Source organism: Lissotriton vulgaris, chromosome 12, assembly GCF_964263255.1.
Source record: "Lissotriton vulgaris chromosome 12, aLisVul1.2, whole genome shotgun sequence".
In the NCBI taxonomy this organism is placed as follows: Eukaryota; Metazoa; Chordata; class Amphibia; order Caudata; family Salamandridae; genus Lissotriton; species Lissotriton vulgaris.
Genome location: NC_141700.1, coordinates 260,658,433 through 260,674,116, shown reverse-complemented (window position 1 = coordinate 260,674,116; position 15,684 = coordinate 260,658,433). Strand labels below are relative to the sequence as shown.

The 15,684-nt window shown below is 47.4% G+C and overlaps 1 protein-coding gene across 2 annotated transcripts in view; it reads left to right on the top strand.

Annotated features, from left to right (window-relative positions):
• SPMIP8 (sperm microtubule inner protein 8) overlaps window positions 1-15,684 on the top strand; it is a 211,616-nt gene that overhangs the window by 76,958 nt on the left and 118,974 nt on the right. For both annotated transcript variants that reach the window (XM_086946431.1, XM_086946432.1), the window contains exon 5: window positions 13,878-13,939. In XM_086946431.1, the coding sequence (XP_086802557.1) occupies window positions 13,878-13,939 (62 nt within the window). The remainder of the gene's footprint in view (window positions 1-13,877; window positions 13,940-15,684) is intronic.

Below are 15,684 nucleotides of genomic sequence, written 5' to 3'. Positions count from 1 at the left end.
GGTATCCACCTCCTGAGAGACCTCCTCTTGAAAGAAGACTGGTTGGTCAAACTAGATTAAAAGGACGAGTATTTCACGATTCCTATGGCTGTAATCCATCAGCCTTTCCTCCAATTTATGTGGAAGAATCACCTTTATCAATTCCAGGCACTTCCGTTCGGACTTTCCTCCGCCCCATGGTGTTTTACCAAGGTTATGAGGACGATTGCCTCTTTCCTCATTATCCTCTTATCATTTATCTCGCCGACATTTTGATAATGTCTCAAGACCTTCAACAGATTCTCCTAGACCTAGAGACAGTCATGAATCTTCTAGAAAGTCTAGGATTTATTATAAACAAAGAAAAGTCTATCCTGACTCCCTCAAAATCTCTGGAGTTCCTCGGTTTCGCCCTAGATACCTCCAAGTGTCTTCTCCTTCTTTCTTCCACCAAAATATCAAAAATCAAGAAAGAAATAAGACATTTTTAGACAAACAGAACTTCCTCTGGGGGATCTAGCCAGACTCTTGGGCCTTCTCTCTTCTTCTATTCAAGTGATTTTCCCAGGCCCCTTGAATTATCGGGCCTTACAAAGGATAAAAGGGAGAGCCCTGAGATCAGGCCTCTGGTATGAAGATCGGATTGCCCTGGATCAGGATGCCAAATCAGAACTAGTCTGGTGGTTGAACAACCTAGAGGCCTGGAATGGCAAGGCTATCATTGGCTTGGAACCAGATTTTGTTTTGGAATCCGATGCTTCCCTTCATGGTTGGGGTGCATGCCTTTTGAACCAGAACACAGGAGGGATCTGGTCTTAGGAAGAATCATCTCACCACATCAATTTCCTGGAACTTATGGCTGGCCTTTATGCTCTTATGAGCTTCAAACATTCCCTCCAAGGGAGGTCGGTCATTTTAAAGATGGAAAATATGTCCGCGGTAGCTTACGTCAATCGTTTGGGCGGTACCAAATCTGCTGATCTCTCCAACCTAGCCAGGAAACTCTGGATGTTCTGTCTAGAACACAAAATTGCCCTCAGAGCGGAATATTTTCCAGGAAAATCAAACATCTCTGCCAATTGGAATTCCAGATTCCTATTGGATCACAGCGATTGGAAACTCAATCCACTTGTCTTCAATTCCCTTAACAAGATTTGGGGTCCTTTCGAGATAGACCTTTTTGTGAGCCATCTCACATATCAACTAGAGAATTATTTCAGTTGGATGCCGGATCCCAACGCACTAGCAGTGAATGCCTTCCTGCAACCTTTGTCTGGAATCAACGCATATGCCTTTCCTCCCTTTGCCATGATCCAGAGGGTCTTACAGAAAGTGAGACAAGAAGGGTGCTCTCTGGTCCTGATAACTCCTTTTTGGCCATTCCAAGCATGGTTCCCCACCACTCTGGAACTAACATGGAACATTCCCCTCTTAATCCCTTCTCTAGAGAATGTCCTCACAGACGTAAATGGGGATTCCCATCCCCTAACCCAAACGGGGAGTTTGAACCTTCTTGCTTGGATAGTGTCAGGAGATCTAACGAAATCTCAGGACTTTCGTTTTCAGCTGCAACTCTCCTTAGAGAGTCTTGGGCACCAGGCACCCACTACCAATACAATAACATTTGGAAATCCTGGGTTCATTGGTGCCTGGAAAGGAATTTGGATTCCCTTCAGGCACCTATCGTTGATGGGGTAAACTTTCTGGTTGAATTATTTGATAAATGTTTAAGTTATAGATCTATCAATTGCTATAGATCTGCTATATCCACTGGTCATGCACTTGTTAATGGAAAAACTGTGGGTAAAAATGTTATTGTTTGCAGAGTAATGAGAGCATTCGTTTGAAGAGACCCCAAAAACCCAAATGCGACACCCTATGGGACGTGAACTTGATTCTAGACCTTTTTAACTCCTGGCCTGCGAATCCTTTTCTGAATAGAAAACCCCTTTCCATCAAACTAGCAACTCTTTTGTCTTATTTCTTGTCGTAGAGTCTCTGACGTCAAAGCCCTGGAGATCTCTAATAGATGTTATAACATATTTGTTGTCAAATTTGAGGTTTACAGAAGAACCAAAACCATGTCTGATTCTATATTTTATCCACGTTTAGTCCCTTGCCCCAAACTTTGCGTGGTCGAGTGCATGAAAGCATATAATCAAAGAATGTCGAGTTTACGTCCTTTCGATGTAAACTCTTCTTATTAAACCTCATAGAGATATAACCTCTATTTCCATTGCTAGATGGGTTAAAACAGTCATGAACTTAGCAGGTATCGATATGACAAAATTTCAAGCTCACTCTATTAGAGGTGCTATGGCCAGTAAATCTCCATGGTCTGGAGGTAAGTTAGATGATATTCTTAAAGCGGCCGACTGGTCAAACGCTAGTACTTTTGCTAGACATTATTGTAAACCTATCGAACATATGTCTAATGTTGTATTACAAAGCTACCAACATGAATAATACAGCCTCCGTTCTTGTAATGAATTTGCAATTCTCCCATTACCATGACTAGAGAATCTGGATTTCATTAAAGACACAGAGGCTGACATTATGCCACCCTTACCACGCCCTCGTGTTTGGGGATTTATGATTCATGACTTGTGTTTACATTTATGCTGATGTAATGCTTCAGTATTTGTTTACATTCATTCATGCTTGAAATGTTCTATTTTGCTCGAGAGACTCTCATTACTTTCTTTCTTTTCAGGTAACCCTTCTTCATAACCTTGGATACCTTGTGCTGAATCCTTGTTTGGTTACTTTCCTCTTCATGTCTCCATTTGGATCCATTGGAAGCCTTCAATTCTCCATTCCGATACCTTTGAACTTTCTCTTTTCTCTTCAGCTGTTTTAAAAGAGGCAGATTGTTGTCATGCCATACCATTTACCTTGTTTCAATGTTCTTTATGGAACCTTTGTATTATGACATATGCGGCTGCTTGGAGACTGCAATAAAAGACATTGCATAATGTAAGCCTCCGTGTCTTTAATGAAATCCAGATTCTCCAGTCATGGTAATAGGAGAATCGCAATTCTGGGCATAGTCTGCAAGTGATGTGTCTTTTGAAGTGGATTCTGGGAAGTCTGCAAGTGCTGTCTCTATTGAAGTGGATTCTGGGCTCAGTCTGCAAGTGCTGGGTATATTGAATTGGATTCTGGGCACAGTCTTCAAGTGCTAGCACTTCTGGACTTAGGAGCTCCTGGCACATATATCAGTCAGGCTTGGGAGAAACAACAGTCTATTCCTACTGTCAGAAGGAAAAAAGCAGGAAGCTGATGGTTCAAAGTTAACTTCAGGTCCTGTATGTGTCAACCAAATGCCTTAAGTGGAACCTTTCATGTCCACACGAGAAAAATCTCGTCTGAGGTCCATACAACACCCAGTCATCCTGTGATTTTTGGACTACCTTAGTTTATACACCATAACCCATACGTTACTTAGGCGCCTAAATCTACAGAAAATTATAGCTCGGATGCTGGGCATGACACCCATGAGCCGCTTGAAGGTAGGTCTACTTTTGGGCAAAGTTCCCCTAATGCCAATCAGCTGCGTAATATGATAACCCCAGAATGTGAAGCCTTTAAAAATGTTGCTTTGAAGGTGGCAAGGGAACAATAGGGGTGCTACTATCATGAAGACACACCTCATGTGGAAAATAATCAAATAAAAGCTTGGTATTACTATGTACACTATTGTAAATGCTGCAGTCTGAATATTTGCCCTTAACTGCTCCCTCGGGGCAGCAGTGTGATTGGCAGACACTGGAAGGGCAAATTGACTATTTTAACTCTAGTCCTAGAATATTTCAGGAAATACCAACTGTCCCCCAAATATTCCAGGAGGCTTATTTACTATTCTAACTTTGGTCCTGGAATATTATGGGGAAAGTTATGAATTCCCCAAGTAGTTTTAGGAAGGGCTGAAAAGTAGCAATTTTGCATTGAATAAAGTACCCCCTTGGGCAAAAAAATAGGAATACATTTCTGGTTCAACAGTGTGGGTCTTAGAAGCAGTGACCACTTCTGACCCAATACCATGTCTATTGAAGTTATTTGCAAGAAGGAAACTATCACCTAAAAGCTTAGTGACCATTTCCAAAATACCTAAGCAGCCAGACCTGGGACAATTAGAAGCTAAGCAACAGTTTATTGTCCAGTTGTCTCTTGTGCCTCTGAAAGTCCATCCCAATTCCAACACCCTGGCTGAAGAAAATCAATACTGGATGTCTTCTGACCAAACTATTTACCTCCAGTTCCTAGATTTCCTGAGTCTCAACGTTCCAAGGAAACTCAAAGGGGTGTGCCATTATAGTTTTCGACCAGCAAAGAGGAAAGGATATAGCTCCCCTTTACTGAGACTCCATTCCAAGATTATCACCAAACACAGAGTCTGCTCCAAGATGGTCCCCAAATTTCAACACCAGTTCAGTATGTTCCTTTTTGAGATCTGGTGGTTACTGTTAAGAGGCCAGCCCCTTCGTGTCAGGTGGGTGGCTCCCGACCTAACAGTTTTTAAAGGGCCTCTGTGCATTGCAACTCCTCTGGCATGCTCCTGCTATTGAATTCTTCACTACAGCTCCTTCTTCTGCTCCTGCTGCCAATTCTGGCTTATGTCATGCTCCAGTTCCTGCTTGCTCCAGTCCTGACTTTCCCCACTCCTGCTTGCTCCAGGCTTGCCTGATCCATCTCCAGCTCTGCTTGTGTCCTCCTATCTTCAGGTCTGCGCCACTTTTGGTATAACTCTACCTCTCCTCCGGTCCTAGTCTTACTCCAGGACTGAGGCAGAGCTCCAGGGTCTTCATCTATGGTCTAGGCCTGCAAGCTCCAGCTCTGGTTCAGTCGTGACCTCATTTCAGCTCTGCTCCTGTCCTGGTCTTACTGCAACTCTGCTCCACGCCATTCAATGCAATCTGTGGTTCCATTCCAGTCCTGCTCCTACCGAGATCTAAAATCTCTGCCTTGCAAGAGCTGTTCCACCATTGAGACCCAGCACTTTTGAGATTTTTTTGTGCCTTTCAAGTTTTTCCTCCTAATACTTTCAGGCACTCATTTCCAGAGGGCATCCTTTCTGTAACCCACGTATCCAGTACTAACAGTGTGGCTTTTGCAGTGGGTCGCTCTTTCCACAGAGCCTCTAAAAAAGAGGTGAACGATTGACTCCTACATCTATTCCTTGCAAGAAAGATACCTCTATGCCAGCTGACTATAGGCTTACTACTTTGCTGAAAATTAGGTAGAAAGTTGTTTGCCGTGATGGCCTCAGACTGACTTGGGCAACTGGATGCTGAAAAAACCAACTCCATTTTACACAGACCGTGCTACGTAAATATGTGCTACAGAGCCCAACATCCTTGAACTATCCTTCCTTCCCATTTAGGCTACAATCATCTAAGAAGGCAAACCTTATGTTTGCTATATTAATTATTTGATGGCATTCAATCAAACTTTTCCTCTGCTTCTCTGGGAGTCCTGGAAGCATGAAGCACCTACAGCCAATCACGACGCTGCAATCGGCTCCACTAAGCCAATCACAACACTGCAATGCAGCACTGTGATTGGCCATGAGCGCCGTCGATTGGTGCTCAGATGGGGACTATGGGCCTTTGTATGTTCCCCACTAGGCTGCGTTACACAGCCTGGTGGGAAACATGCAAAGTACGCATGACTGTTTGGTCTGGCCAAGATGGCTGGCCAAATAGTCATGCACACTTGGAGTGTGCAAACCACCCCTCCCTCTATGCCTCCAGCCCCGCCCTACCCTAACCCAGCCCGAACCTGAAAAAATAAAACTATAATAACTATGTTATTATCGTTTTATTTTTCCTGCCTAAAGAGGAGTGGGGTGATGCTTCTCCGCCTTAGCGGAGGAGCCGCCCCTGGGGTTGGGCCTAGAGTATGTCCTGCCCTTCTTATTCAAAAGCAAGAGTGTAACTATTCTTGCCCCCCCACCTTGCCCAATGGTGGGGTTACCTTTATTTTAGTCTCCCCTTGCGTCCATGAAGGACATTTGTTGCATTAAGCCCACACCTTTGGTGCTTATAACCCTACTCTTTGCTCACAAGGGTGCATTTTATTGAACACCTCCACTTTGCTGAAGGGTGGCCGTGATAGGTCTATCTACTTTTGCCTTTCCCAAAAACAGAGGTCTACTTTTATTCCCAGCCCCACCGCCTTGCCAAAGGATGCATTCTATAGACTCCTCCCCTGCCATGAGGCACTGACCCAGGACAGGTTGGTATTTCCCATCGCGAACACTTTGAGAACAATGGCAGTTCAACAAAATTTTTATTTTAGTAAGAAAACAGTCTGTTTTCAACAAAAGCATCTAAACAGCGGTCAACTACAAGATCACATTGGTGCTTATCATGTCCCTCACAACTACCAGCCAGGCTTCAAATCATTCTCCTCTTCCAGACTTGGATGTCCAGCACCTACCCGATGCTCCACTCCACAAAGACGGATTTCCTGTTATTTCCAAGAACAACAAGCAAGAAATCGTACAACCTTGGCCCTACGACATGAACTTTGACAGCTTAGAACCCCTACTTTCCCCGAATGCTAAGTGAGTTGGTTTTAACCTAGCCGCCAACCTCAAACTCAAGAAACACACTACTACCAAAACAAATACGGCCAGGTACCAGCTCTCTCTTCTTAAAAAAAAAAAAGTGAATTTTTTTTTTATTAAAGCAACTACAGAACCTTTGTTCACATCTGTATGGTTGTAACACTCTCATACTCCATATTGGCTACACAGGGGGGTTATGCTACACACAACAGTACGTCTCATCAAGGACCTTACAAATAGGATTATATAATCCCCATTCTCGTGGAACTCCATTGACTTCGGTTGCTAGTCTACACCATCTTCAAAAGCAGTTGCATATTACAAACCCATCATGACCAGCAACCCTGCTTTTCTTGCAAAAAGCTCACCACCACTGCTCTCTACAATCTGCAGCCAGGAAACTATCAGACAGGAGACTAAGATGTGGAAAAGAGGAAAAACAAGGCTGTAGGCCTGTCTACTCATGCACGCAGAATCTGAAACAGAATCCCAGTATTGACCAGGACTGCTCCAATGCTGGTCCAATTTAACAAAGAGATGAAGACGCACCTTTTTAAAGAACTCTACATTACATAGCACTGACTGTACACTGACTGTACACAAATCCCAGAACCCAGCTATCACTTGTTAACTGTGTGCTAGCATTTAACCCTGTACAGCGATCCACTGCTTTTTGCCTAGGTTCAAGCTATACAGATACATAATCATAATTAAACACGTTCAAAAACACAATTTTGGGGACAACAAACTTGCCATACTGCTCCACAATTTGGTCAATAATTGGGGGTAAGTTTCACTACAGGGCTCAAATATCCCCATTGCCAGCTTGCAAAAGGACGAAGGCGATCATATTTGTTTGGCCCATCTGCCTCAAACAATCCTGAGCATTGAAAAAAGTAGAGGAAAGATGGGTGAGGTGGGTTAAAAGCACACATGAGTCACCTAACAACCACCCCATTGCCCTCTACACATTTGCAAATAGAGATGGTATATCTCACAGCTGTACCAATGGGCTTTTAAAGGTCGGGGACAGCTCACTGACCGACCAACTGTCTTCTTTTGAATTGGTGAGCTCACCAGCAGGGCAGCTGTGAGCTGTACCAGCACTCCTATTCCCTTGATTTTGCCAGGATGCATTGCACTGTAACATTTATATAGCTCTTAGTACTCCTACATGTGGCACTGAAGTGCTTGCCTACAGAGGTAGCACGCTACACTTTGTAGGGTGTGTGGTTGGAAGTGTGTTGTCTTTGTTTTGATCCTGTGTCGGAAGTGTTTCCATGTTGTGCTAGATGACCACCAAGGTGTGGTTATTGTGTTATGGGAAGCAGATCAATAAGTGTGAAAGGTGAACAGTTTATGGTTTTCAGTAAGCTGGCAGCTTTGAGCAGCTCTCCAGGTCAATCAATCAACCAATCATAGCATTTGTAAAGCACACTACATACCCGTGAGGGTCTCAAGGCGCTGGAGGGGGGAACGCTGCTACTGATCGAAGAGCCAGGTCTTGAGGAGCTTCCTGAAAGTTAGGAGGTCTTCGGTCTGTCCTAGGCAGATGGGGAGGGTGTTGCACATCTTGGTGGTGAGGTGGGAGAATTATCTGCCGCCGGCGGTCACTCTTCGGATGCGGGGGACAGTGGCGAGGGCGCGGTCTGCAGAGCGGAGCTGGCGGGATGGGGTGTAGAGGCTGAGTCGGCTGTTGAGGTCCGCTGGTCCGCTGTCGTGGAGTGCCTTGTGTGCATGGGTGAGAAGCTTGAAGGTTATCCTCTTGTTGATGGGGAGCCAGTGCAGGTCTCTCAGGTGGGGTGTGATGTGGCAGCGTCGCGGGATGTTGAGGATCAGGCGTGCGGAGGCGTTCTGGATGCTTTGGAGCCGCTTCAGGAGTTTGGCTGGGGCTCCTGTGTAGAGTGCGTTGCCATAGTCCAGTCTACTGCTGACGAGGGTCTGGGTGACCGTCCTTCTAGTTGTGGTGGGGATCCACTTGAAGATCCTACGAAGCATGCGGAGGGTGTTGACGCAGGAGGAGGAGACTGCGTTGACCTGCCTTATCATTGAGAGTGTGGAGTCGAGGATGACCCCAAGGTTTCGTGCGTGGTCCGTGGGTGTAGGGGGTGCTCCTAGTGCCGTCAGCCACCAGGAGTCGTCCCAGGCTGAGGGGGTGGAACCGAGGATGAGGACCTCCGTCTTGTCTGACTTCAGCTTCAGATGGCTGTTCCTCATCCAGTCGGTGACGGCCTTCATTCCTTCGTGGAGGTTGGTTTTGGCGGTGTGGGGGTCCTTGGTGAGCAAGAAGATCAGCTGGGTGTCGTCAGCATAGGAGATGATGTTTAGGTTGTGCCGTTTGGCGACGTGGGCGAGCGGTGCCATGTATACATTAAACAATGTTGGGCTGAGGGATGATCCTTTGGGTACGCCGCAGATGATCTTGGTGGCTTTGGAGCGGAAGGGGGGGAGGCGGACGCTCTGGGTTCTCTCAGTGAGGAAGAAGGCGGTCCAGTCCAGGGCCTTCTCTTGGATTTTGGCGTCGTGGAGGCGTGCTTTTAGTGTGCGGTGGCAGACTGTGTCGAAAGCGGCTGATAGGTTCAGGAGGATGAGGCCTGCGGTTTCTCCGTTGTCGAGCAGGATCCTGATGTCATCGGTGGCAGCGATGAGGGCAGTTTCGGTGCTGTGGTTGCTACAGAATCCGGATTGGGACGGGTCCAGGATGTTGTTCTCTTTGAGGAAGCTGGTCAGTAGTTTGTTGATGGCCTTTTCGATGACCTTCACCGGGAACGGGAGCAGGGAGATGAGTCGGAAGTTCTTTAGGTCCTTGGGATCCGCCTTGGGTTTCTTGAGTAAGGCGTTGATCTCTGCGTGTTTCCAGCTCTCTGGGAAGGTCGCTGTCTCGAAGGAGATGTTGATGGTTTTCGGGAGATGGGGTGCAATGGTGTTGCTGGCTTTGTTGAAGATGTGGTGTGGGCAGGTGTCTTCTGGGGATCCCGAGTGGACGGTGTTCATGATCTTGATGGTGTCCTCGATGTTGGTCCAGGCGAGCAGGCGGTTGGTGCAGGTGGGGGCGGGGGTGCCGGCGGTTGCCGGGGTAATGACGGCGTCAAAGCTGTCATGGATGTCTGCGATCTTGCGATAGAAGAAGGTGGACAGTGAGTCGCACAGGTCTTGTGACAGTGGGATGTCATTGGTGTTGGAACTGGAGTTGCAGAGTTCCTTCACGATGCTGAAGAGCTCTTTGCTGTTGTGTGCGTTGTTGTCTATGCGGTCTCTGAAGGTGGTCCTTTTGGTGGATCTGATGAGTTGGTGGTGTCGGCGGGTGGCGTTCCTGTGGGATGTGTAGCTCTCCGGTATTCTTTCGCAGGTCCAGTTTTTTTTCCAGTTTTCAGCAGGTTCGCTTGGAGGTCTTGGAGGGCTTCGGTGAACCAGCTGGCTCTCTTGCTGGTCTGGGTGTTGGGGGGTTTCTTGAGCGGGACGAGGGTGTTGGGGCAGTCGTGGATCCATTGTCTGAGGTTGCGGGCTGCGGCGTCGGGGTCAGTTGGGTCTTTGGGGGGGGCTCTGGGCGAGGGCGGTGGTTAGCTGGTCCTCGGTGATCTTGCCCCAGCTGCAAGCGAGGCATCGGCTGAGTGCGGTGGTGGGTAGTGGGTTTCCGGAATATGAAGTGGATGCAGTGGTGGTCGGTCCAGTGGAGTTCGGTGGTGCGGTGGAAGGAGATGTGGGTGCTTGCTGAGAAGATGGGGTCAAGCGTGTGGCCGGCGGAGTGAGTGGGTGTTGTGACGAGTTGTCTGAGTTCGAGGTTGTTGATCAGGGTGGAGGTGTTGGAGTCGTTCTTGAGGTGGAAGTTCAGGTCCCCGAGGAGGATGTAGTCCATGGAGGCGAGGGCGTGTGTGCTGATGATGTCAGCGATGGAGTTGCTAAACTGAGGTCGGGGTCCGGGGGTCTGTAGACGAGGGTGCCTCTGAGGGTGATGTTGTGGTCGGTGTGGATATTGAAGTGCAGGTGTTCGGCGGTGCTGAGGGTGTCATTGGCGTCTGTCGAGATTTTGAGGGTGTTTCTGTGGCCGATGGCAATTCCTCCACCTACTCCGTTGGAGCGGTCCTTGCTGGTGATCTTGTAGCCTTCTGGGATGGCTATGGCAATGTCGGGCGCTGAGGTGGGGGTCATCCAGGTCTCCATCAGGAAGGCGACATCTGGGGCGTTGGTGTTGAGCAGGTCCCAGAGTTCGACGGTGTGATTGCGGGCGGATCAGTTGTTGAGCAGGATGCATCTGAGGAAGTTGGGTTCTTTGGTGGGCGGGTTGGTGGTTGGTAAAGCCGCTGCTCCGGCAGGAGAAGGGTCCTTGTGTGAGCTTCGAGGTGGCCTGGCAGCAGGTGCGTGACCGTCCGGCGTTGAGTGCGTGGAGGATGCTGGGGGTGGTGAGCGTCGTGGTGAGTGCAGGGCCAGGGGTCCTGGCGCTGGGCGCATTCCAGGCGCAGACGGGCTTGCCTTAGGCGCTCCCGCTGCACGCCCTCTTTGCGGCCTCCATATGAGGGGGAGTGGGAGGGAGGAGCAGCTGGGAGGCGGGAGCGGGGCGGCGAATGGGTGCACAGAGAGGCGGGACGCAGCTGCAGGAAATAGCGGGGACGGGGATGAGCGGGCACACAGCGGGATACAGCAGGCAAAAGCGGGCACACATGGGCACAAGAGTACAGCAACAACAACAATGCTAACTAAACAGGTGGGGGCACAGAGCGGGGGATGCACAAGGCAAAGAGAGGCACAGAGGGGCACAAGTACAGGAAGAACAGCAACGGTAAATCACTCAGGCACAAACCAGAATGAGCGGCAGCAGCGGCTCAGGGCACATAGGAGGGCTGTGTGGTGGCGTGGGGGAGCGACCTGCCTGGTGACAGGGTCAAAGGTCGCTCTCCTCACCACAATGCGGCCTCCATATGAGGGGGAGTGGGAGGGGGGAGCACCTGGGAGGCGGGAGCGGGGCAGCGAATGGGAGCACAGGGGGGCGGGGCAGCAGCGGCGGGAAAGAGCATGGACGGGGACGAGCGGGCACACAGCGGGATACAGAAGGCAAAAGTGGGCACAGAGGGGCACAAGAGTACAGCAACAACAATGCTAACTAAACAGTTGGGGGCACAGAGCGGGGGATACACAAGGCAAAGAGAGGCACAGTGGGGCACAAGTACAGGGAGTATAGCAAATGTAAATCACTCCGGCACAAACCAGAATGAGCGGCGGCAGCGGCTCAGGGCACAAAGGAGGGCTGTTTAGTGGCGTGGGGGAGCGACCTGCCTGGTGACAGGGTCAAAGGTCCCTTTATAGTTGTTGGTTACTGCACTGGATATTCCTTTTTGAAATATTTTGTGTAAAGTTTATGGTCCTGACCAGGCATACGTTAAAGGGAGAAATTGTGGCCACTTCTGCTGGAATGGACTTCATTAATATCGTCCCGTATCTGATTGTCATTGTGAGATGTCAAGAAGTGGTTGTAATATGTCGCTTGTTGGGACCTGCAGTGGTGGACTAAATTATAATCCTCCATTGGCTGGTGTCATGTGGTGATCTTTAGTTATTCCAAGCCTGTTCAGTTGGTGATGGTTGGTTTAATTGCTGTGTACTGATATAGTACTGGGTAATGGACATGGCATTTATCAGTTTAGTCTAATGTAAGCATGCCAAGCTGTTTTTAAGCAGTCTGTAGCAACTAAAATTGACTGCCCAGTAAATGCTCTGTAGGCTCATGTTTGAGCTCTAAGCAACAGATCTGCAGCTATCTGAAGACCCTCATACATGCTTTACCTAAAGAGCTATAAGGTGTACAGGTTTTCATATGTAAAAAATACAATAAAAATGCAGTAAGTTATTTGATTTCTGCTACACTTGCCCCAAAATGGCCAGCTCCTAAGTTCTCAACTGTTTGTCTGCTCCCTGCAAGGCTGCCACAGTTAACAAATAAAGAGCCTTGGGATTAAGCCATATTGTGTACAGGGACAGAACTATAGAAGGGCAATGTCCAGGGACAATTGCATTCTGTGGAAGAACACCACTTAGTAGGAGAAGCTGCCTGGGTAGGAGCAATTTGTCACTATCCTGCTCAAATCTGTTATTCGTTTTAAGGACAACTACCTAACAACAGCACTCTTTTGTAGGAGTGCCAAAAGTGACAAGGAAGGATAAATGAATTCCTCTCGTAATTTTTGTGCATCCTCACATCATTGACACGTAAAGCCTGCGACACTAGACCTCAAAACATATAAGTGGCTAAACACAGATTGGAGAAAAGTAGTATCAGAAAATGTCATGAGGTGTTCAAACTCTTCTTGTCCTACTAGACTTAGAGCATTTGGGATTCATTTATTTATGTCTCTGATAGAAGAAAGCACCACTCGTTAACGAATATATTAAGTTCTGGGAATTTCGACAAAGATTCCCAATTGTAAAGTAATAAGAACAGATTTAACAGTTAAATTGCCTAGTGTGTTGGACGTCTAATTTAGGTGATTTGAAAGCAAATCGCCAAAAGTAAAAAAAAAGTTATATTAAAGTGCTAAGAAAGTAACTGATCATGTACTATCGAATGTGAATAAGGATATGTTGATGTCACTCAGTGCAACATCTTGCATAACAGAATCAAATGAGAGATCTGATTGTTCCACAGATTCTTGCTCCAAATACCCGTAGTACGACTAAGGTTGAAAACAAAGTGCACAAGACTAGATGAAATCCAGTCATGTGAACCGATGGAGTCACTCACCAAGTATCAGGCTATAGGACTAGAGACCATGATTGTACAAAAGAAAAAAAAATTATTACTCTTCCAACTTTCTTGAAAGTGGCAATGTTCATGATGGGTAATACTCCTAGTATTGCAAAAAACCTCATCTTGTACTATGAATTTATGTCAACATCTAAAATTGATTACCAGCTTTTTGAAGGATTGAGAGGTTTGTAGCTTTGCATTTATGCGAAAATCTAAAATTGATTACCAGCTTTTTGAAGGATTGAGAGGTTTGGGGAAATATTAGGAAGCCGACCTGAACATCATAGTGACTTTCCCTTTTTAAGAATTAGACGAACCAGTAATTTGTACAAATCCATATACTATTTTTGGTGAAGAATATGAAACTCGGAGAAGAGAATTACGTACATTAGGGTGTAACAGGGTAGCAGCGCTAGCTATCTACGGAGTGCTACAAGAGGAATGCACAAGCCAATGCAGGAAAATTATAGACCTGTCTGCATTTGTGTGATGCTTCTTAATGAACAACCTGGGGGTGGGTATCTGGCATGCTTGCGTTGGGGACACTTGCTGCATCTCAAACTTTTATTTCTCAATCTCACTCAACAGTTTTGGGCTACAGTGGCTATGCAGTGCGCTACCTAAAGCCAGGAGTCACACAGGCATGGAGGGTAAGTCTTAAATGCATCTTGTCTCATTAAGTTCCTTTTCTTTTAAGTAAATTGGTTTATGATGAATGCACCTTGTCTTTGAAGAATATGTTGATAATGTAACTAGGATAAAAATGTTAATTTTCAGGCTGTGGAGAATGGCACACTTCAAGAAGCATTGTACACAGTAAAACGTGTATGACTTTTCTTTAGCTCTAGCATGAACAGTGATTTTCAGAGGCTAAGTAGATTCCTGTTTTGAGAGTCGATTGTGCTCCAATACAAATTAGTTGTAGGACCAAGCTAAAACTAGTAATAAAAATAACAATGGAATCCCAATATTTGAACCAGTTCTCAGTATTCTAAGAAAACAGAGGTTCATACAGGGCCAGGTCGGTCCCAACCAAGCAAGAGCAGTTGAGTTTAAAACAGTGTTAATAAATATGCCTGTACCAAAGGAGACATGTATAGGCAGTTAATGCCAGGTGGAGCAACAGTGGGCAGTATGTTGCTGATGCTGTTACCCTCCCGTCCTCTGCGCAATGATGCGAGGATTTGTCCACCTTTTTTATTACCAAAATAGCGAGGATTCAGCAGGACCTACTAGCGGCTCTACCCGCTGACTTGTGTCCCTCACTATGTCCATGTCCTGGACAGCAGCTTACGAACTTTGCGCAAATTGCTGAGTGTGCTGTTCTCCCTCTCCTCCAGTCCTTGAAATCCGGCTCTCCAGCCGATCCGTGCCCAGCCCGAGTGCTTTCGGAGGTGGCGGAAACGGTCTGCGCTGAGATCACGCAGATAGTGAATCTCTCCCTGGCCTCAGGCGAGGTGCCTTTAGTTTGGAAATGAGCCAAACTTCTGCCGCTTCTGAAAAAACCGGGACTGGATGCTACGGTCCCCGGGAACTACCGTCCCATTTCCCTTTTGCCAGCACTCACGAAAATCTGTGAGAAGGTGGTTCTTCAACAATTGGAGAGCTTTGTTGAAACCTCCAATGCCCTCCACCCGGCCCAATCAGGCTTCAGGGCTGCATATAGCACCGAGACGGCGCTGGTGGAGATGACCGAGGCGATTCGGGACTGTCTAGACGGAGGCGGCAGAGCGGTCCTAATTTTATTGGACCTCTCTGCCGCGTTCAATACCGTCCCCTATGAGCTCCTCCTCGCCAGGCTGTCTGCTATCGGTATCGGGGGGGTTGTTCTGGACTGGCTGTCCTCTTTTCTATCCGACAGGACTCAGCAGGTCTGGATGCCTCCCCACGCCTCTGAGCCTAAACCACTGCTCACAGGGGTCCCTCAGGAGTCCACTCTTAGCCCCTTACTGTTCAATGTTTACCTCACCCCCCTGGTTTATCTAGCGGAACAGTATGGGGCTAAGATCATAGGGTATGCAGATGATACCCAACTGCTGTTTACCTGGCCAGACGACAATCTGGATACGTCGGCAGTCCATCTGTGTTTGTCCTCTGTTTTTCGCTGGCTAACCCAGGCCCAGCTGAAATGCAACGAGGACAAATCTGAAGTGCTTTTTTATGGTTCCTTTCCCCCCTCGTTCAAGAACACACTGTGGCCCCCTAACATTCCCAGCCCGAAAGAGATGGGGAGACCTGCTAAAAACCTTGGCATCTGGTTCACAGAGGACCTCAGATTCGAGGACCATATTAAAAAGCTTACAGGCACCTGCTTTGCCACTCTGAGAATGCTCCGCAAATTTTTTCCTTTGCTCCCTAGGGATGCCAAGGAGACGGTTGCTCGGGCGCTCATACT